Source organism: Ranitomeya imitator, chromosome 6, assembly GCF_032444005.1.
Source record: "Ranitomeya imitator isolate aRanImi1 chromosome 6, aRanImi1.pri, whole genome shotgun sequence".
In the NCBI taxonomy this organism is placed as follows: Eukaryota; Metazoa; Chordata; class Amphibia; order Anura; family Dendrobatidae; genus Ranitomeya; species Ranitomeya imitator.
The window spans coordinates 75,473,267-75,496,866 of NC_091287.1; the positions used below are offsets into that span (position 1 = coordinate 75,473,267).

A 23,600-nucleotide genomic window follows, 5' to 3' on the forward strand; every position below is an offset into this window, starting at 1 on the left:
TGCAGAGCCTTTATGAGGGTAGAAGTAGCATATTGTTCACAATATTTGAATGAGGCCTTACAAATGTTACCTTCAAGGGTGCATGGATGACCCTGCTTGTAATTTTTGGCACTCTTTGCACTTTGTGCATAGCCTTTATGAGTCTAGGCATACCACTACATGAAAATTTGAACAAAATGTGTATGGGGCCCTTCTTCATGTCTAATACAGGGTGTATCTGAGTCCCTTTTCCATTACATTTTTGGCAGTTATTGTTTCGTTCATAAATTGCACTGACATTTCCAATTGTTTTATAAAAATTTCAATGGTGGTTTGCTTCAATTATTTTATTAAATCCTTTTTAAATGTTGCCTCATATACAAGTCATTATACAGGAAAAAATGTTTCTTAACATTTTTTCTCTGTAAACTCAAATTTCTCGTTGATTTTGAATGTTTTATTGTCAGTCCTTAAAGAAGTTGTCCACTACTTGGACATCTTCTTGTCAAACCGCTCACTTGGCCCCGAAAAAATAATAAAGCTGGTACTCACCTCCAGTGCTGGCGCCGCTCCAGCATTATCAGCACTCGCTCTTCCGGGGCTCCCATGCTGTTGTTGTGACACGTGCCTTCGGTGCACAATTAGCACTGGCGTCACTGCCTACCATTGAACTGAGCATGAAGAGTCCGAGATCAGCTGCAGCTCGGATTTCCTCTTCTTGTTCGATTTGTCCAAAGGCGGGGACAGTGACTCCAGCACTGACTGGGTACCAGTGTCACTTGTCACAACAACCGCACAGGGGCCCCGGCAGAGCAAGTGCCGATACCGCATGAACGGCGCCAGCATGGGAGGTGAGTTATGGGGCAAAAAATTTTGATTAAGGGGTTGTACTAGTAGTAGACAACCCCTTTAACCCTGCTGTTCTGTTGGTCAAAAATGACCGACTTTGAACTTCAATATTCTTTAAAATATTCAAGATGCGGCTCTGAAACCCGTGGCCGACCGACCCATCCTCATTTAAGTCAATCAACCACAAGTTTCAGAACCGCATCTTGAACACCCCAAAAAATACCAAAGTTCAAAATAGGTCTCCCCAGACCAAACAGAACAGCAGGGTTAAAGTGGAGTAAAAATGTGACACCATTGCTCTCAGCAGCAATGTGGGAGTCAGAGATGCTTTCAGGGGTCTTCCCCATGCTGCTCTCCATCCTTTCAGAACTTTTTCCATCCATTTTAACATTTTCACTGCCCCCACACTTCCTTGTAGGGTCTGCCGTAAAAAAAATTATTGGATTTCCCATTGACTCCCATTATACTCGTTACTCAAAACAAACATTCGAGCATTAGGAATTGCTTGGTCTGAGTAACATCCGAATAGCATCTGATCATTTTAGTGCTTGCTCATCTCTAGTATATATATTAAACTGTATATATTATGCTGTACTTTATGTAAGATCAAGCTGCTGTTACCTTCTTGTTTCTGTAGAATGGGTCAATATCCTCCAGGGGTTGCCCAATGAGATGTGAAGGAAAGTCCCCGTAGATTCGAGGCAGTTGTTTTCCAGCCTCCAAGTCGGGATGTGGTGTTGGTAAATCCTCTGCATTTTCATTGTTTTCTCCTTCTCTGTATTCCTGTTTGGCACTTCTGGCCTGTTCCTCAGCGATACGCTTCTCAATAGCAGCCAATGATTCTGGGGTGAAGCGACGGAAGCTGTCAGGACTTGGTGGCAACAACAGGACTGCCATATTTTCATCCTGCTATTTCTGTCCTAATTCTTACTTATAGCATTGGAAACAGCTGAAACGCACAAACAAAAAAAAAGAGACAAATTAAATTTATATATCTACGAGAGGCAATTATATCACCTGACTATGTCTGACTTTTTGAGTTAGATTCCATAATTGGAACTTACTTAAATGCTAAAAAAGGAGTAATAACTAAGTAATTATCACTTCTATCATATTCAGCATGAGAAAAATAGGACACTTGTCATACACTTAAATGAACCGCAATGTTTACTTTGCAGCAACAATCACGCGCCAAATATCAACTTCACTGCTGCATACTTCATAACTGATGTCAGTGATTGGTAAACGTAGACCAAAAGGGATCACCGATGCAGTGGCACCGAGTTAGGGGAGTTTTCAACAAGAGCGTAATTCTTATTAATAGTAATTCATTTTTTCATCCTTGTTCATTTTTTTTTTAAATTCTGGACACTGCCAGGAGCTGAAAATCTCTTATACATGTAGGTTCCAAATGCCCTAGTGTTTATAAGGAAAATCAACATTGTCACCCTTTTAGTTCATTCATAAACAATAAAATGTGATGTAGCTTTCATCAAATTAAATCCACCAAGGGGGTGAAGCCACTTGAGGACACAACGCTTCAGTTTAGTGACATCCTAATAGACATTAGACAAAGGGATGTGCATCAATTATTTACAGTGGTGCTTTAAAGTTTCTGAACACTGAATTTTGAACATTTCTGTGTAAATTTGACCTAAAACTACTGAACATTTATACACAAGTCCTAAAAGTAGGTAAAAGGGACCAAATTAAAGAAATTAGTCAAAAAAATGGACTTAAAATTATGTGAACCTTTGTTGTCAGAATTTAGTGTTACCCCTGTTAGGAATACAAGCCAATGACGCAATCGTCCTCCTCTGGTTTCCAGACTTCTTTGCTGGTTTATGCTGGTGGCTAAGCTATCGCGCACTTGGCTGTTGTGACTACACACGGTGGTGCCTCATGGGTGGAAGTGGTAAGATGGGTTAACACAGGCTGCCGTGCTTCCCACTTGTTTTTCGACCCTGGAGACATGGAACACTGTGTCTCCCAGTTGCCAGGCATTGTAGGACGCTGCCTTGTCTGGTGTCAGCCAATGGTGGGAATGTATGTACCCTGCTGTTCAGGTGAGTAGGGATTGGCTCACTGGATATGACTGGGAGGAATGCATCACCTGTTGTTATTAGCAGTGGTGGCTTGTGCATCAGTGACTGCGCTTTTGCTGGTCCGATTTGAGTCAATACAGATTAGTTATTCCTACACAGAACAACCATCTTATGTAGCAATAATTCCATCTAAACATTTCTGATCATTCTTGATCTACATAGTATATAACACAGCCCACGTAGTATATAACACAGCCCACGCAGTATATAACACAGCCCACGTAGTATATATCACAACCACCTAGTATATAGCACAGCCCACGCAGTATATAACAGAGCCCATGTAGTATATAACACAGCAACATAGTATAAAACACAGCCCACGCAGTATATAGCACAGCCCAAGTAGTATATAAAACAGCCACGTAGTATATAGCACAGCCCACGTAGTATATAGCACAGCCCATGCAGTATATAACACAGCCCACGTAGTATATAACACAGCCACGTAGTATATTGCACAGCCACGTAGTATATTGCACAGCCACGTAGTATATTGCACAGCCACGTAGTATATAGCACAGCCCACGCAATATATAGCACAGCGACATAGTACATAACACAGCCCACGCAGTATATAACACAGCCCACACAGTATATAACACAGCACACGTAGTATATAACACAGCACACGTAGTATATAACACAGCACACGTAGTATATAACACAGCCCACGTAGTATATAGCAATGTGGGCACCATATGCCTGTTAAAAAAAAAGATCTAATATATAAAGCTGAATGTGTGTGTGTGTATGTGTGTGTGTGTGTGTGTGTGTATGTATGTATGAAAGTCCGGGATTGGCATCTGCACCGTCGCAGCTACAGCCACAAAATTTTGCACAGTCACACATCTGGACCCCGAGAGCATCATAGGCTATGTTGTGAGGTGAAATTTTAACCCCGCGCTTTCCAATTCACCAAACAATTTTGCCCCTATCTACATAATGGGGAAAAGTGAAAGGAAAAGTGTTGAAGGTGTCGCAGCTACAGCCACAAAATTTTGCACAGTCACACGTCTGGACCCCGAGAGCGTCATAGGCTATGTTGGGAGGTGAAATTTTAACCCCGCGCTTTCCAATTCACCAAACAATTTTGCCCCTATCTACATAATAGGGAAAGTGAAAGGAAAAGTGTTGGAGGCAAATTGACAGCTGCCAGATGTGAACAAGGGGGACTTAAAGAGTGAGAGCGATGGCGCCAAAGAGTATATACCGTACAGTTGCTAATATGGGGCCCCGACATGGGATACTCACCACACACGGGGATATGAACACACACACAAAATGTGCTTGAACACATATCACCCTCAGCACACATTTCACCACACATACACCAACCTCGCCACATAAAAGTCGAAACACAAAAGTCGCCGCTCAAAACTCGCCACGCGCAAAACTCGCCACATGCAAAAACTAGGCTCACGCAAAACTCGCCACAAGTGCAAAACTCTTCTCATGGAAAACTCGCCACACGCAAAACTTGCACACGCGGAAAAATTGCCACATGCACAAAAGTTGCAACACATGCAAAGGTTGCCTCACACAAAACTTGCACATACTCAAAAGGTACGACACAAAACTCATCACACGCAAAACTCGCCATGCGCAAAACTTGCTGCACACAACTTGCTACACTAACCTGTCACATGCAACTCGACACACAAAAAGTTGCTACACGCATGTCGCCACACACAACTCAACACACACAACTTGACAAACGAAACTCGCCCTAAAACACACACAAGTCTGGTATTATCCTTCAAAAATAAAAATCTGATGAATAAGCAGACAAACTACAAGAGCAACAAATGTACCATATAGGAAATACGGCAGCTGTCAGTCACATGACCTGTCTATTATGTGTATGTGTGAGCTAATATATACTGCCAGGGGGAGGGTTTCCTGTTGGCTGGGGATTTATCAGGCTGCCAATTTAGCTTACAAATACTGAGGTAAAAATACTGACAAAATAATGTGTGAATGCGGACTATGTTGTGAATTCTGTGGCAGAGCTCCCTCCTGTGGTCACAAGTGGTACTTCGGCTGATTCTCTCTGTGAGCTTCTGTTGGTGGAGGGAAGTGGTACTGCGGCTTCTGAGTTTCCTCCCTCAGGTGATCTGGTGAGGTCATGAGGGGCTTCTCTACTTAACTCCACCTAATGCTTTGATCCTGGCTTCCTGTCAATGTTCCAGTGTTGGACTTGCTTTTCCCTGGATCATTCCTGTGGCCTGCTGCTCTGCATAGCTAAGTTCTTCTTTGCATTTGTTTGCTATTTTTTCTGTCCAGCTTGTCTAATTTGTTGCTGGAAGCTCTGGGACGCAAAGGGTGTACCTCCGTGCCGTTAGTTCGGTACGGAGGGTCTTTTTGCCCCCTTTGCGTGGTTTTCTTTAGGGTTTTGTGTTGACCGCAAAGTTACCTTTCTATCCTCGCTCTGTTAAGAAAGTCGGGCCTCACTTTGCTGAATCTATTTCATCTCTACGTTTGTCTTTTCATCTTAACTCACAGTCATTATATGTGGGGGGCTGCCTTTTCCTTTGGGGTATTTCTCTGAGGCAAGGTAGGCTTATTTTCTATCTTCAGGCTAGTTAGTTTCTCAGGCTGTGCCGAGTTGCATAGGCAGAGTTAGGCGCAATCCACGGCTGCCTCTAGTGTTGTTTGGAGAGGATTAGGGATTACGGTCTGAAGAGTTCCCACGTCTCAGAGCTCGTTCTATGATTTTGGGTTATTGTCAGATCACTGTATGTGCTCTGACCGCTATGTCCATTGTGGTACTGAATTGCCTTTCATAACAGTACAGGAAGCCCAAAGTACTAATGATTCTCAATAGAGGGAAAGGAGAAGTTCTGAGACCATTTTTTTTTCTTTGCACTGTGTTTTGCCTTTTTTTTCCCCTAGACATTTGGGTGGTTCAGTACACAGGTGTAGCGATGGACATTAGAAGTCTGTCTTCATTTGTGGATCAGCTCTCGGCAAGAGTACAAAAGATTCAAGACACTATTGATCAGAAATCTATGTTAGAACCAAGAATTCCTATTCCTGATTTGTTTTTTGGAGATAGAACTAAGTTTCTGAGTTTCAAAAATAATTGTAAATTATTTCTGGCCTTGAAACCTCGCTCCTCTGGTGATCCAGTTCAACAGGTTTTGATTGTTATTTCTTTTTTGCGCGGCGACCCTCAGGACTGGGCATTTTCTCTTGCGCCAGGAGATCCTGCATTGAGTAATATCGATGCGTTTTTCCTGGCGCTCGGATTGCTGTACGATGAACCTAATTCAGTGGATCAGGCAGAGAAAAATTTGCTGGCTCTTTGTCAGGGTCAGGATGAGATAGAGGTATATTGTCAGAAATTTAGAAAGTGGTCCGTGCTCACTCAATGGAATGAATCTGCGCTGGCAGCTATGTTCAGAAAGGGTCTCTCTGAAGCCCTTAAGGATGTCATGGTGGGATTTCCTATGCCTGCTGGTTTGAATGAGTCTATGTCTTTGGCCATTCAGATCGGTCGACGCTTGCGTGAGCGTAAATCTGTGCACCATTTGGCGGTATTACCTGAGCTTAAACCTGAGCCTATGCAGTGCGATAGGACTTTGACCAGAGTTGAACGGCAAGAACACAGACGTCTGAATGGGCTGTGTTTCTACTGTGGTGATTCCACTCATGCTATCTCTGATTGTCCTAAGCGCACTAAGCGGTTCGCTAGGTCTGCCACCATTGGTACGGTACAGTCAAAATTTCTTCTATCCGTTACCTTGATCTGTTGTCATCGTATTCTGTCATGGCATTTGTGGATTCAGGCGCTGCCCTGAATTTGATGGACTTGGAGTATGCTAAGCGTTGTGGGTTTCTCTTAGAGCCCTTGCAGTGTCCTATTCCATTGAGAGGAATTGATGCCACGCCTTTGGCCAAGAATAAGCCTCAATACTGGACCCAGCTGACCATGTGCATGGCTCCTGCACATCAGGAGGATATTCGCTTTCTGGTGTTGCATAATCTGCATGATGTGGTCGTGTTGGGGTTGCCATGGCTACAAGCCCATAATCCAGTATTAGATTGGAAATCCATGTCGGTGTCCAGCTGGGGTTGTCAGGGGGTACATGGTGATGTTCCATTTCTGTCAATTTCATCATCCACCCCTTCTGAGGTTCCAGAGTTCTTGTCTGATTACCGGGATGTATTTGATGAGCCCAAGTCCGATGCCCTACCTCCGCATAGGGATTGTGATTGTGCTATCAATTTGATTCCTGGTAGTAAATTCCCAAAAGGTCGACTGTTTAATTTGTCCATGCCTGAGCACGCCGCTATGTGCAGTTATGTGGAGGAATCCCTGGAGAAGGGGCATATTCGCCCATCATCGTCACCATTAGGAGCAGGGTTATATTTTGTAGCCAAGAAGGATGGTTTGCTGAGATCTTGTATAGATTACCGCCTTCTAAATAAGATCACGGTTAAATTTCAGTACCCCTTGCCATTGTTATCTGATTTGTTTGCTCGGATTAAGGGGGCTAGTTGGTTCACCAAGATAGATCTTCGTGGTGCGTATAATCTGGTGCGAATCAGGCGAGGAGATGAATGGAAAACTGCATTTAATACGCCCGAGGGTCATTTTGCGTATCTAGTGATGCCATTCGGACTTGCCAATGCTCCATCAGTGTTTCAGTCCTTTATGCATGACATCTTCCGAGAGTACCTGGATAAATTCCTGATTGTGTACTTGGATGACATTTTGATCTTCTCGGATGATTGGGAGTCTCATGTGAAGCAGGTCAGAACAGTTTTTCAGGTCCTGCGTGCTAATTCTTTGTTTGTGAAGGGATCAAAGTGTCTCTTTGGTGTGCAGAAGGTTTCATTTTTGGGGTTCATCTTTTCCCCTTCTACTATCGAGATGGATCCTGTTAAGGTCCAAGCCATCCATGATTGGACTCAGCCGACATCTCTGAAAAGTCTGCAAAAGTTCCTGGGCTTTGCTAATTTTTATCGTCGCTTCATCTGTAATTTTTCTAGTATTGCCAAACCATTGACCGATTTGACCAAGAAGGGTGCTGATTTGGTCAATTGGTCTTCTGCTGCTGTGGAAGCTTTTCAAGAGTTGAAGCGTCGTTTTTCTTCTGCCCCTGTGTTGTGTCAACCAGATGTTTCTCTTCCGTTCCAGGTCGAGGTTGATGCTTCTTAGATTGGAGCAGGGGCTGTTTTGTCGCAGAGAGGTTCTGATTGCTCAGTGATGAAACCATGCGCTTTTTTTTCCAGGAAGTTTTCGCCTGCTGAGCGAAATTATGATGTGGGCAACCGAGAGTTGCTGGCCATGAAGTGGGCATTCGAGGAGTGGCGTCATTGGCTTGAAAGAGCTAAGCATCGCGTGGTGGTATTGACTGATCATAAGAACTTGACTTATCTTGAGTCTGCTAAGCGGTTGAATCCTAGACAGGCTCGTTGGTCGCTGTTTTTTGCCCGTTTTGACTTTGTGATTTCGTACCTTCTGGGCTCTAAAAATGTGAAGGCGGATGCTCTGTCTAGGAGTTTTGTGCCCGACTCTCCGGGTTTGTCTGAGCCGGCGGGTATCCTCAAGGAAGGAGTAATTGTGTCTGCCATCTCCCCTGATTTGCGGCGGGTGCTGCAAAAATTTCAGGCTAATATACCTGATCGTTGTCCAGCGGAGAGACTGTTTGTCCCTGATAGGTGGACCAATAAAGTTATCTTTGAGGTTCATTGTTTGGTGTTGGCTGGTCATCCTGGAATCTTTGGTACCAGAGAGTTAGTGGCTAGATCCTTTTGGTGGCCGTCTCTGTCGCGGGATGTGCGTGCTTTTGTGCAGTCCTGTGGGATTTGTGCTCGGGCTAAGCCCTGCTGTTCTCGTGCCAGTGGGTTGCTTTTGCCCTTGCCGGTCCCGAAGAGGCCTTGGACACATATCTCTATGGATTTTATTTCTGATCTTCCCGTTTCTCAAAAGATGTCAGTCATTTGGGTGGTCTGTGATCGCTTTTCTAAAATGGTCCATCTGGTACCATTGTCTAAATTGCCTTCCTCCTCTGATTTGGTGCCATTGTTCTTCCAGCATGTGGTTCGTTTACATGGCATTCCAGAGAATATCGTTTCTGACAGAGGTTCCCAGTTTGTTTCAAGGTTTTGGCGAGCCTTTTGTGGTAGGATGGGCATTGACTTGTCTTTTTCCTCGGCTTTCCATCCTCAGACTAATGGCCAGACCGAACGAACCAATCAGACCTTGGAAACATATCTGAGATGCTTTGTTTCTGCCGATCAGGATGACTGGGTGTCCTTTTTGCCTTTGGCTGAGTTCGCCCTTAATAATCGGGCCAGCTCGGCTACCTTGGTTTCGCCATTTTTCTGCAATTCTGGGTTCCATCCTCGTTTCTCTTCAGGACAGGTTGAGTCTTCGGACTGTCCTGGTGTGGATACTGTGGTGGACAGGTTGCAGCAGATTTGGACTCATGTAGTGGACAATTTGACCTTGTCCCAGGAGAAGGCTCAACGTTTCGCTAATCGCAGACGCCGTGTGGGTCCCCGACTTCGTGTTGGGGATCTGGCTTGGTTATCTTCTCGTCATATTCCTATGAAGGTTTCCTCTCCTAAATTTAAACCTCGTTTCATTGGTCCGTATAGGATTTCTGAGGTTCTTAATCCTGTGTCTTTTCGTCTGACCCTTCCGGATTCTTTTTCCATAAATAACGTATTCCATAGGTCATTGTTGCGGAGATACGTGGCACCTATGGTTCCATCTGTTGATCCTCCTGCCCCGGTTTTGGTGGAGGGGGAATTGGAGTATATTGTGGAGAAGATTTTGGATTCTTGTGTTTCTAGACGGAAACTCCAGTATCTGGTTAAATGGAAGGGTTATGCTCAGGAAGATAATTCCTGGGTTTTTGCCTCTGATGTCCATGCTCCCGATCTTGTTCGTGCCTTTCATGTGGCTCATCCTGGTCGGCCTGGGGGCTCTGGTGAAGGTTCGGTGACCCCTCCTCAAGGGGGGGTACTGTTGTGAATTCTGTGGCAGAGCTCCCTCCTGTGGTCACAAGTGGTACTTCGGCTGATTCTCTCTGTGAGCTTCTGTTGGTGGAGGGAAGTGGTACTGCGGCTTCTGAGTTTCCTCCCTCAGGTGATCTGGTGAGGTCGTTAGGTGCTTCTCTACTTAACTCCACCTAATGCTTTGATCCTGGCTTCCTGTCAATGTTCCAGTGTTGGACTTGCTTTTCCCTGGATCATTCCTGTGGCCTGCTGCTCTGCATAGCTAAGTTCTTCTTTGCTATTTGTTTGCTATTTTTTCTGTCCAGCTTGTCTAATTTGTTGCTGGAAGCTCTGGGACGCAAAGGGTGTACCTCGGTGCCGTTAGTTCGGTACGGAGGGTCTTTTTGCCCCCTTTGCGTGGTTTTCTTTAGGGTTTTGTGTAGACCGCAAAGTTACCTTTCTATCTTCGCTCTGTTAAGAAAGTCGGGCCTCACTTTGCTGAATCTATTTCATCTCTACGTTTGTCTTTTCATCTTAACTCACAGTCATTATATGTGGGGGGCTGCCTTTTCCTTTGGGGTATTTCTCTGAGGCAAGGTAGGCTTATTTTCTATCTTCAGGCTAGTTAGTTTCTCAGGCTGTGCCGAGTTGCATAGGCAGAGTTAGGCGCAATCCACGGCTGCCTCTAGTGTTGTTTGGAGAGGATTAGGGATTGCGGTCTGCAGAGTTCCCACGTCTCAGAGCTCGTTCTATGATTTTGGGTTATTGTCAGATCACTGTATGTGCTCTGACCGCTATGTCCATTGTGGTACTGAATTGCCTTTCATAACAGGTCTAATACAGGAGGAGATGACACACAGGTATATACTATATACAGGAGGAGATGACACACAGATATATACTATATACAGGAGGAGATGACACACAGATATATACTATATACAGGAGGAGATGACATACAGGTATATACAGTGGGGCAAAAAAGTATTTAGTCAGTCAGCAATAGTGGAAGTTCCACCACTTAAAAAGATGAGAGGCGTCTGTAATTTACATCATAGGTAGACCTCAACTATGGGAGACAAACTGAGAAAAAAAAAAAACAGAAAATCACATTGTCTGTTTTTTTAACATTTTATTTGCATATTATGGTGGAAAATAAGTATTTGGTCAGAAACAAAATTTCATCTCAATACTTTGTAATATATCCTTTGTTGGCAATGACAGAGGTCAAACGTTTTCTGTAAGTCTTCACAAGGTTGCCACACACTGTTGTTGGTATGTTGGCCCATTCCTCCATGCAGATCTCCTCTAGAGCAGTGATGTTTTTGGCTTTTCGCTTGGCAACACGGACTTTCAACTCCCTCCAAAGGTTTTCTATAGGGTTGAGATCTGGAGACTGGCTAGGCCACTCCAGGACCTTGAAATGCTTCTTACGAAGCCACTCCTTCGTTGCCCTGGCGGTGTGCTTTGGATCATTGTCATGTTGAAAGACCCAGCCACGTTTCATCTTCAATGCCCTTGCTGATGGAAGGAGGTTTGCACTCAAAATCTCACGAAACATGGCCCCATTCATTCTTTCATGTACCCGGATCAGTCGTCCTGGCCCCTTTGCAGAGAAACAGCCCCAAAGCATGATGTTTCCACCACCATGCTTTACAGTAGGTATGGTGTTTGATGGATGCAACTCAGTATTCTTTTTCCTCCAAACACGACAAGTTGTGTTTCTACCAAACAGTACCAGTTTGGTTTCATCAGACCATAGGACATTCTCCCAAAACTCCTCTGGATCATCCAAATGCTCTCTAGCAAACTTCAGACGGGCCCGGACATGTACTGGCTTAAGCAGTGGGACACGTCTGGCACTGCAGGATCTGAGTCCATGGTGGTGTAGTGTGTTACTTATGGTAGGCCTTGTTACATTGGTCCCAGCTCTCTGCAGTTCATTCACTAGGTCCCCCGCGTGGTTCTGGGATTTTTGCTCACCGTTCTTGTGATCATTCTGACCCCATGGGGTGGGATTTTGCGTGGAGCCCCAGATCGAGGGAGATTATCAGTGGTCTTGTATGTCTTCCATTTTCTAATTATTGCTCCCACTGTTGATTTCTTCACTCCAAGCTGGTTGGCTATTGCAGATTCAGTCTTCCCAGCCTGGTGCAGGGCTACAATTTTGTTTCTGGTGTCCTTTGACAGCTCTTTGGTCTTCACCATAGTGGAGTTTGGAGTCAGACTGTTTGAGGGTGTGCACAGGTGTCTTTTTATACTGATAACAAGTTTAAACAGGTGCCATTACTACAGGTAATGAGTGGAGGAAAGAGGAGACTCTTAAAGAAGAAGTTACAGGTCTGTGAGAGCCAGAAATCTTGATTGTTTGTTTCTGACCAAATACTTATTTTCCACCATAATATGCAAAAAAATGTTAAAAAAACAGACAATGTGATTTTCTGTTGTTTTTTTTCCTCAGTTTGTCTCCCATAGTTGAGGTCTACCTATGATGTAAATTACAGACGCCTCTCATCTTTTTAAGTGGTGGAACTTGCACTATTGCTGACTGACTAAATACTTTTTTGCCCCACTGTACTATATACAGGGGAGATGACATACAGGTATATACTATATACAGGAGCAGATGACCTACAGGTATATACTATATACATGAGGAGATGACACACAGGTATATACTATATACAGGAGCAGATGACCTACAGGTATATACTATATACAGGAGGAGATGACATACAGGTATATGCTATATAGAAGATGACATACAGGTATATACTATATACAGGAGGAGATGACACACAGATATATACTATATACAGGAGGAGATGACATACAGGTATATACTATATATAGAAGGAGAAGACATACAGGTATATACTATATATAGGAGGAGATGACATACAGGTATATACTATATACAGCGGAGATGACACACAGCAGGTATATACTATATACAGGGGAGATGACAAACAGGTATATACTATATACAGGAGATGACATACAGGTGTATACTATATATAAGGGAGATGACAAACATGTATATACTGTGGTGAAAATGAGAGGTGTGAGGTGAAAATGAAAAGGTGTGATTGCAAAATGAGAGGAGTGAGGGAAAATAGTGGAGTGATCGGAAAATGACAGATGTGAGGTCGAAATGACAAGTGTTAGGGGGGAATTAGAGGAGTGAGGGAGAAAATAAGAGGTGTGAGGGAGAAAATGAGAGATGTGAGGGGGAAAATGAAAGATGTGATTGGGAAAATGAGAGGCATGATGGGAAAATGAGAGGCATGATGGGAAAATAAGAGAAGTGAGGTGCTATAACTAACCACAGATATTTACTATGCCCAGGCAATGCCGGGCTCTTCAGCTAGTTTAAAATAAAAAAGTTATATACTCACCTTCCGCCGGCCCCTGGATCCAGCCCAGGCCTTTAGCGATGCTCCTCGCGATGCTCCGTTCCCAGTAATGCCTTGCGGCAATAACCCATAATGATGTAGCGGTCTCGAGAGACTGCTACGTCATCCCGGGTCATTGCCGCAATGCATTCTTGGGACCGGAGAGTCGCGAGGAGTGGGAAAGGCTGCCGCGGACGCCGGAAGGTGAGAATATAATGATTTTTTTAAATATTATTTTTAACATTATGTTTTTACTGTGGATGCTACATAGGCAGCATCAATAGTAAAAAGTTGGTCACACTTACAGGGTTAATGGCAGCGTTATCGGACTGCGTTACACCACGTTATGCTGCGGTGTAATGCAGTCCATTAAACGGACTGCTAAAATGCTATGTGGGTGCAGACTGGAGGGGAGTATGGAGGGGGCACTGACTGAAGGGGAGTAGGGAGGGGCCAATTCGCGGCCAGACTGTGCCTTTCGCTGATTGGTCGCGCCCAGCCGGCCGCGACAAATCAGCGAGTGGGATTTCCGTGACAGGCAAATAGACAGACAGACGGAAGTGGACCTTAAATGATTATATATATAGATGCAGTGTTTTTCTTACTCCAAACATAACGCTTCTCATATAAACCAAAAATCTCTGTTATGTCATTTTTCAATCCACAACAAATGTTCCAAAAGTGTTATGGCTTGTCCAGGTGACTTTTAGTAAGCTATAGATGGGCAGAACTGTTGCTTCTGTAGAACAGTTACTTCTTGCAGTATGGCTATTCACACCATTGTTGTTCAGTGTCCTCTTGATGGTGAACTCCTGAACACTAATATTAACTAATGTGAGAGAGGCCTTTAGTTGCTTATAGGTTACCTTGAATTCTTTGTGAGTTTCCATTATATGCCTTGCTCTTGGACTGATCTATGTTGGTCAACCACTCCTTGGGAGGGTAATAATAGTTGTGAATTTCCTCTATTAGTACACAATCTTTCTGACTGTGGATTGGTGGAGTCCAGACTTTGTAGAAACAGCTTTTTAACCTTTTCCAGCCTGATTAGCTTAAAAAAAAACTCTACTCCTGAGTCCCTTATTAATCACCTTTATTCATGTCATGATACATTTTCCCACACACATGATTGTCAACAATTGACTGTAATTTCACTTTCAAATTATCTGCTAACCCTAAAGAATCACAAACATTTTCCACAGACTTATGATATTACATCATACTCCTCAATAAAAAAATGACTAATATTTTAACTTATTTGTTTCACTTGGTTCTCCTTATCTATTTTTAGGACTTATGTGAAAATATGACGTACTTTTACAGGAAATCTAAGCTAAAATATTGTAAATTCTGAAAGATTCACAAAATTTCAAGCACCACTGTAAAATCTGGTTTAGATTAACTTAAGGAAATTATTCTAAATAAGATTTTATATAATATGTATACAACGTATATAACTGTACAACTTACAAAAGGATACATCTGAATACATGGTCCAAGTTTATTGGTTATTTTATTACATCCATTCATTGTTTTATGTTGTTTTTGGTAACTATAACATGTAGGGTTACATTTCAATAACAATACTCCAGTGTTTACTTCATTGTAGGTTTCATGTTAGCCAAGAATGTTGGATATCGGCATTGTTCAATAAATGAAACATACGAGTTGCTAACCACTGCTCCAAATGATACAACAATTGTGGTGCAAACAAACTAATGCGTTTCATCCAAAATATTCAAATTTGTTAGCATTTACTTTTGTTTTAAAGGAAATAATTGCAAACGTATTTGCTATGACATATCTTCCTTCTAGCACAAAAGTAGTTAAGAAGATTAAATTACCAAATACCTACTAATGTGAAGCACGGGACATCGGTATCTTTCCTTTGATGTAAATAAACCTGACATAGTTAAAGAATGCTGAGGACAAGAAGACAACAACCTAGTAGTGTTAGGCTACTTTCACACATCAGGTTTTTGCCATCAGGCACAATCTGGCTATTTTTTTAAAAAAATGGATCCGTTTTTTACCGCCGGATCCGTTTTTTTCTCATAGAATTGTATTAGCGCCGGATTGCACCTAACGGCCTAACGTTTCATCCGTTTTTTGCCCAATCCGTCAAAAATGTCCAGAGGAACTTTTTTGTGACCGGCGAAAAAAAGCACAGCGATGGTCTCTCTATCTCTCTCTCAGAACAGGAAATCTAAACTCCGGGTTTAACAGAAAAAAAACCCCACAAAAACGGATCCAGCAAAAAATCTGATCCATCACATTAGTTTGACATTTTGCGCTGGATCCGTTTTGTGTGAAAGTAGCCTTAAGTGAACATGCTCATATAAGGTGTTATCTGAGCGTTCTCGGGTGCTAACAGTATCTTCGGCATGCTTGAATACTATTTTCGAATCCTCGCGGCTGCGTGTCTTGTGGCTGCACGACAGCCGCAGCACATGCAGGGATTGCCTAACAGACAGGCAATCCCTGCATGTGTTGCGGCTGTCGAGCAGCTGTGAGACATCCAGCAGGGGCAACTAGAACATATTTTCGTAAAACATACTCTGTTAGCACCCGAGAATGCTCGGATAACACCTTATCTGAGCACGTTCGCTCAACACTACAACCTAGTAAAAGTAATAACAATTTTCTAAATTGGAAATATTAATGACATAATGAATGACATAATCTGAAAAAGATTAAAAAACACTAGTGCATTGATAAATATTATCTTCTCTTTTAGTTACAGTATGTATCAGACTGTGCTTCAATGCTAGAGCTTAATGTCATAATTTATCATCAGTCCTGACAACAGCGAACCTGCAAGTTAAAAGACGCTGCTAAGTATTACCAATTCAAACATCCTAAATTTGTGCATGACTCTAACTTTAACCCCCTTCACACCGCAGCCAATTTCTGTTATTCATTTTCTTTTTTCCCTCTCCTACTTTCAAGAGCCGTAACTTTTTATTTTTCCATCCACTTAGCAGTATAAGGGCTTGTATTTTGCGGGACGAGTGGTACTTTTGAATGACACCATTTTATCATGTGATGCATAAAAAATAGTGCAATTCCATGATTGTTTTTTTTTATTCTTTTATTTTCAATGTTCACTATAAAGTAAAACTGACCTCGCAATATGATCCTGCAGGTCAGTAGCATTGGTCAGGTAAAGGCTGATAAGAGGCAGATAATGGTTGATAAAGTCAGCCACCATCTGCTGAGAAACTTGCGGACATGACATATGATGTAAATGTACGTTATATACAGTTCGGTCCATATACATTTGGACAGAGACAACATTTTTCTAATTTTGGTTACAGACATTACCACAATGAATTTTAAACAAATCAATTCAGATGCAGTTGAATTTCAGACTTTCAGCTTTCATTTGAGGGTATCCACATTAAAATTGGATGAAGGGTTTAGGAGTTTCAGCTCCTTTCTCCTTCTATGTCCCTGGCACAATCCAGCCATTGCCAGTTGTGATATCGGGGAAGGAAGGTGAAAATCCCCCTATACACAATGCAGTAGGCAGAAGACAACTCAGCCCTGGGTGCTGATAATGTACAACTTCAGCACCGGTCAGAGCTGCCTACATACACACCAACATAGAACTATAAGCCTATGCTTCAGCAAGGGGGGAGACATCCTCACACAAAAAGGCAACTTCTAAGTCCAAAAATCAGCCAGTGTATGACCCCAGCACACGCTATCACAAGTATTCATCTGATGAAGATGAGGAGGGAACATCACACATGCTGCCCAGTACTAAGAAAAGAAACCCACAGGCACCAAGAATGCAGGGGCAGATAGAGGCACCACCATTACACTATGTGCAGTTCACCCCAAGTCAGGTGACAATCTTCCAGACCCAGGGATGCATTCCATGCCATTTTACCGAAGAATGTAGCAGAACTAGCAAACATATGCAGCCACCTGGAATGATCTCTTGGCCATAAATGGAAATAAAAGCAGGTGATGCACTCTGGCCAATCATGAAGGAACAATTCAAACTTCCAGCAGAATTAGATGTACATGCTACAGCTAATTGAACAGCTTAGAGAGTGGGCCAAAGGCAGATTGGCAGGACAAGCCCTCAGCTTACATGACATGAGCCAAGACAAGACAGAGTCTGTGAAGAAGTTTCATGGCAGAGTAATGCAAGTATTCCAAGCATTGGGCTTCACCATTCATGACCAGATACACAGGCAAATGTTGGCACAGTCCTTTGTGCATGGACTGAGACAGCCAATCAGGAAACCACTGATAGTGGCTAGGCCCGAGAACAGGTCAATAACAGTGGACTGACCCAGCAAAATGGGTTATGTGCACGTAGGAGACTGTTTATTGCCAATTGCCGCCAAAACTGCTGCCATTATAGCGCCACAAAGAGCGCGAAGAAGGAAACGGTTGCCGCACTGCTGAGAACGCCGGATGGGGAGCCAGAAGTGAAGATGCTGCAAAGTGCCGAGCAACACACCGGAAGAACCGCTGCAGACTCCGGAGAGGTGACACTGACCTCAATAAGGTTAGCAAAGGGGAGAAGCTATGTCAAACTAGGGGGAAGAAGTGGTGGCAGATGCAGCAGCAGCAATCAATGGTGTACAGTCCATTCTTGATGAGCGCTCAAAATACTCAGTCTTATTGGGAACGGCCGCAGCACACACAGGGATGGATTTATCCAAACCAAATTTCCATAACAGATATAAAAATCAGCAAGGAAATTCGCAAATGTTGGATATTTTTCATAAAATCACTTTACTAAGTTTGCTTTTTTAGGTTAGAACATTAAAACATTGGTTGCAAAAATGTTTATAGCTTTTAAGTAACTAACAATAACAAAAAGAATCCGTACCATAAAATATCAATCAAACCCAGGGAGCTTTTGCTTTGATGCAGCTCAGATTAGACTGGAACATTTTTCCACTTTGCTAACATTCTCAATCTAAGAGATACCACCTTCATTTTTAAGAACATTTATAAGGATTATTGCATTGCATTATTGCTTTAAAGGGAGTCCTACTTCTATCCTCATACTCCTAGATCCCAATACATCCATAACAAACATGTAAAGGCCAATGTATTATTATATTGTTTCTGTCCTTGTGGACACATAATTTTAGCATGTATGCAAACAAAGCAGCACAAGCTTAGTTGTCATGCACTGGATCTAGGGACTGGTAATAATTTCTGTAATTTTGCCACCTTCCATGCATATTTATGACACCACAAGCTATTCTTTTACTACAGTCCAATTGTTTCATTTTTCTATCTATTACCTAAGTATATTCCTCTGTAGGAAATTGGTACCTATTAAAAGTTCTCCATCTTTAAAAAAAAAAGATATTATAGACCACCGATGACGTGTAAGAAGGCAATTTATTATTTGGTTTTTTAAATTATGCAAATGTAAATGTCTCATCACCTTAAATACTAATTCAAAAATGTAATACCAAAGCTCTGGAGTCACTTCTGTTCATCTCCCATCCAATTTAAATGAAATTACTAACATAAGTAAATAAAAAGTGTGGTAATATGTTACAGTTCGCTTTATCATAAAACCATAGCAACAAGTCCATCTGTAAAAAAAATTAAATTAGAGTAACCCAAAGAACACTTTTAAATTTACAAAAACAAGACAGCGACATGAAAAATGTGTTATTACTGAGAACATTGCCATTAAATGCTTACAGCCTTAAATGATCTAAAATCCATAGCAACGGCCCCGCTATTTCATATGTACAAGGTTCAGCCTCATTCATTTGGACCCGGTAATCATGCTGATACTCGGGAAACTTTCTTGCTTTCTTTTTAACTAAAAAAAAAGTCTAGAGAATAAACAGAGCAATTCTAGACTGCAGTTCATATACTATTGAGTACTTATTTCATGAGACAAGAATACTATTTAAGGCCTCTTTCACACGTCAGTGTCTCCGGTGTGTGTACTGACAGTTTTCTCACGTACCGGAGACACTGACACACGTAGACCCATTCAAATGAATGGGTCTATGCACATGTCTTCGTGTTTTCACGGACCGTGTGTCCGTGTGCAAAACACGGAGACATGTCTGCTTTTCTCCGGCTGCACATACCGCAATACGTCCCTCACATGTGCACACGGAGAACAGTGTGCACTCTCCTCTGTGTGCACGTACCGGCCGCAGGAGAGACAGTGCTACAGTAAGCGCTGTCCCCACTGCGTGTGGTGCTGAAGGCGGCATTCATCTCTTGTCCCCTGCAGGAGAGAAGAGAAGAAAAATCAAGTTTTTTTTGTTTGTGTTAAAAATAAAGTTTGGTGTCACCTCTCGCCTCCCATCCCCTGTGCACTCGCCCGCTTGCAGAGGAATACTCACCCAGCTCCCACGATGTCTCCTCTCAGCGCCGGCAGCAGGTCCTATGTGAGCGGTCACGTGGTACCGCTCATTACAGTGATGAATATGCGCATATTCATCACTGTAATGAGCAGTACCACATGACCGCTCACACAGGACAGGCTGCCGCCGCTGAGAGCATACATCGCAGGAGCTGGGTGAGTATTTCCTGGCAAGCGGGCGGGCGCACAGGGGATGGGAGGTGGGCGGTGACCCCAAACTTTATTTTTAACACAAACAAAAAAAAACCTTGATTTTTCAATCCTTCTCTCCAACGAACGCTGCTGGGGAGAGCGAATGAATGCCGGCTTCAGCACCAAAAGCAGGGGACAGCGCTTAACTGTAGCGCTGTCTCCTGCACGGTCCGTGTGGTCCTCAGTCGGCACACGGGCGGCACACAGCTGCTGCACGTGTGCCACACTAATGTGCTACATGAGCACACGGTCACACGGACACGGATAACTCCGGTACCAATTTCTCCGGTACTGGAACTATCTGGACGTGTGAAACCGGCCTAAAGTGAATTCAGGGTACAGACTAGGATTGGATAGTTATTGAGGCCATTTATAAAAACAACTATGGACTGCACATTGAGACTGATAAATAATAAGCATCTGTGTTGCCTAAAGTAACAATGTACAATTCATGTAGAAAATCAATATATATATATATATATATATATATATATTCTTTTTAATTTCATTTTAAAAATTAAAAAAGGGAAATGGGCAATGCAAAAGTTTGGGGACCATGGGAAATTTGTGTGTTCAGATAACTTTGAACAAGGTTTTATACATTAATTATCCTGTTATTATTATGGCTTGTTCACTATCATCGTAATGAAAGACCAGGTGATGCAAATTTCCAAGCTTTATAAAAACCCAGCCTGCTCTAACCTCGTGCCAAAAAACAGCGGCCATGGGTTCTTCTGAGCAGATGCCTAGCACTTTGAAAATGAAAATGGTGGATGCCCACAAAGCAGGAGAAGATTGTAAGATCGCAAAGCATTTTAAGTTGCCCTTTCCTCAGCTCGAAATGTAATGAAGAAATGGCAGTTAACAGGAACAGTGGAGGACAAGATAAGGTCTGCAAGGCCAAGCAAAATTTTAGTGAGAGCTGCTGGTAGGATTGCTAGAGAAGCAAATCAGAACCCCCTCTTGGCTGCAAAAGATTATGGAGTTGTGGTACATTGTTCTACTGTTCAGAGACACCTGCACAAATATGGTCTTCATAGAAGAGTCATTAGAAGAAAACTTATCCTGCATCCTCATAATAAAATTCAGTGTAAGAATTATGCAAAAGAGCATCTAAACAAGCCTGATACATTTTGGAAACAATTCCTGTGAACCGATCAGGTTAAAAAAGAACTCTTTGGAAACAATAATGAAAGGTACATTACAGACCAAAAGTTTGAACACACCTTCTCATTTAAAGATTTTTCTGTATTTTCATGACTATGAAAATTGTACATTCACACTGAAGGCATCAAAACTATGAGTTAACACATGTGGAATTATATACTTAACAAAAAAGTGTGAAACAGCTGAAAATATGTTTTATATTCTAGGTTCTTCAAAGTAGCCACCTTTTGCTTTGATGACTGCTTTGCATACTCTTTGCATTCTCTTGATGAGCTCAAGAGGTAGTCTCCGGGAATGGTTTTCACTTCACAGGTGTGCCCTGTCAGGTTTAATAAGTGGGATTTCTTGCTTATAAATGGGGTTGGGACCATCAGTTGTGTTGTGCAGAAGTCTGGTGGATACACGGCTGATAGTCCTACTGAATAGACTGTTAGAATTTGTATTATGGCAAGAAAAAAGAGAAACGAGTGGCCATTATCTTAAGAAATGAAGGTGAGTCAGTCCAAAAATTGGGAAAACTTTGAAAGTGTCCCCAAGTGCAGTGGAAAAAACCATCAAGCGCTACAAAGAAACTGGCTCACATGAGGACTGCCCCAGGAAAGGAAGACCAAGAGTCACCTCTGCTTCTGAGTATAAGTTTATCCGAGTCACCAGCCTCAGAAATCGCAGGTTAACAGCAGCTCAGATTAGAGACCAGGTCAATGCCACACAGAGTTCTAGCAGCAGACACATCTCTACAACAACTGTTAAAAGGAGACTTTGTGCAGCAGGCCTACATGGTAAAATAGCTGCTAGGAAACCACTGCAACAAGCAGAAGAGACTTGTTTGGGCTAAAGAACACAAGGAATGGACATTAGACTAATGGAAATCTGTGTTTTGGTCTGATGAGTCCAAATTTGAGATCTTTGGTTCCAACCACCGTGTCTTTGTGCGACGCAGAAAAGGTGAACGGATGGACTCAACATGCCTGGTTCCCACCGTGAAGCATGAAGGAGGAGGTGTGATGGTGTGGGGGTGCTTTGCTGGTGACACTGTTGGGGGTTTATTCAATATTGAAGGCATACTGAATCAGCATGGCTACCACACGGCATGCTATTCCATCTGGTTTGCATTTGGTTGGACCATAATTTATTTTTCAACAGGACAATGACCCTAAACACACCTCCAGGCTGTGTAAGAGCTATTTGACCAAGAAGGAGAGTGATGGAGTGCTATGCTAGATGACCTGGCCTCCACAGTCACCAGACCTGAACCCAACCGAGATGGTTTGGAGTGAGCTGGACCGCAGAGTGAAGGCAAAAGGGCCAACAAGTGTTGGTGTGAACTCCTTCAAGATTGTTGGAAGACCATTCCCGATGACTACCTCTTGAAGCTCATCAAGAGAATGCCAAGAGTGTGCAAAGCAACCATCAACGCAAAAGGTGGCTATTTTGAAGAACCTAGAATATAAGACATAATTTCAGTTGTTTCACACTTTTTTTGTTAAGTATATAATTCCACATGTGTTAATTCATAGTTTTGATGCCTTCAGTGTGAATGTACTATTTTTATAGTCATGAAAATACAGAAAAATCTTTAAATGAGAAGGTGTGTCCAAGCTTTCGGTCTGTACGGTACATATATAGACAACTATCTAAGGTAAAAATTCTTGTTAATTTATCTCTCTCTTCCTGCGTGCACTGCATCCTGAGGAGCTCATTTAAGGATGAAAGTCATCCTGGACAGTTTCCAGCCTCTCTCATTTACTGGTCAACAATATCAGAATGCGATCTCATTCATTAATTTCTATGTTTTTCTCCATTAGAATATTCAGTAACAGTTAACAGCTGGGATGTGTTATAAATGAAATGCGGAAAGCAAATTAGCCAGAGAAAACATTGCTTGCAGTTGAACAATGCTAACAACTTGAGAATATATTTTTTGTATTAGGCAACTGCTGGTTGACACTGGGAAGCTGAAAGCTGAGAATGTTTTATTGCAAGGCGAAAATTTTCTAATTTTCTAATTGTTTCATTCATTATCTTGCATAGTATGTAACAAGCATACAACATACAATTTACAACACAATATTGAAATTTTAAGATGAAATATAATAAAATACACAAGTATTATGAAGGGGAAAATTTACCAGCCATATTCTCTTTTCCAATAATAGACAATGATATAACACATTGATTGGGGTTTGCTTTTAACCCCTTTACAACCTTTGTCGTACCTATACGTTATAGGTCACCTCCCTTTGTTTCGGGCTAAGACACTAAGCCTGCACCTTTTCTGGCATATGACAGCTGATTTGATCAGCTGTCATGTGCCCCTAACAGCCGCGGGTGGAATCGCGATCCACCCAAGGCTGTTAACATGTTAAATGCCAATGTCAATCTCTCACAGCAGCATATAACATGAGCACGCCGGAAGTGCATCACAAACCCTGCCAATCGGCGCCCCGTTATCATGTAACAGGGTTGGCATGACAACTGGGGGTCTGCAGGAGATGCCTGTGCTTGTTATTGCAGATCTGATATGAGCACTACCCTGTGGCCAGCATTCATAGCAGATGATTATTTTTGATACATATAGCTTGTGCTACA

The 23,600-nt window shown here is 42.5% G+C and overlaps 1 protein-coding gene across 1 annotated transcript in view; it reads right to left on the minus strand.

Annotated features, from left to right (window-relative positions):
- LOC138641943 (sodium channel protein type 5 subunit alpha-like) overlaps positions 1–23,600 on the minus strand; it is a 476,947-nt gene that overhangs the window by 344,678 nt on the left and 108,669 nt on the right. The window contains exon 2 of the mRNA XM_069729776.1: positions 1,450–1,777. Coding sequence (XP_069585877.1) covers positions 1,450–1,725 — 276 coding nt within the window. The 5' untranslated portion in view covers positions 1,726–1,777. The remainder of the gene's footprint in view (positions 1–1,449; positions 1,778–23,600) is intronic.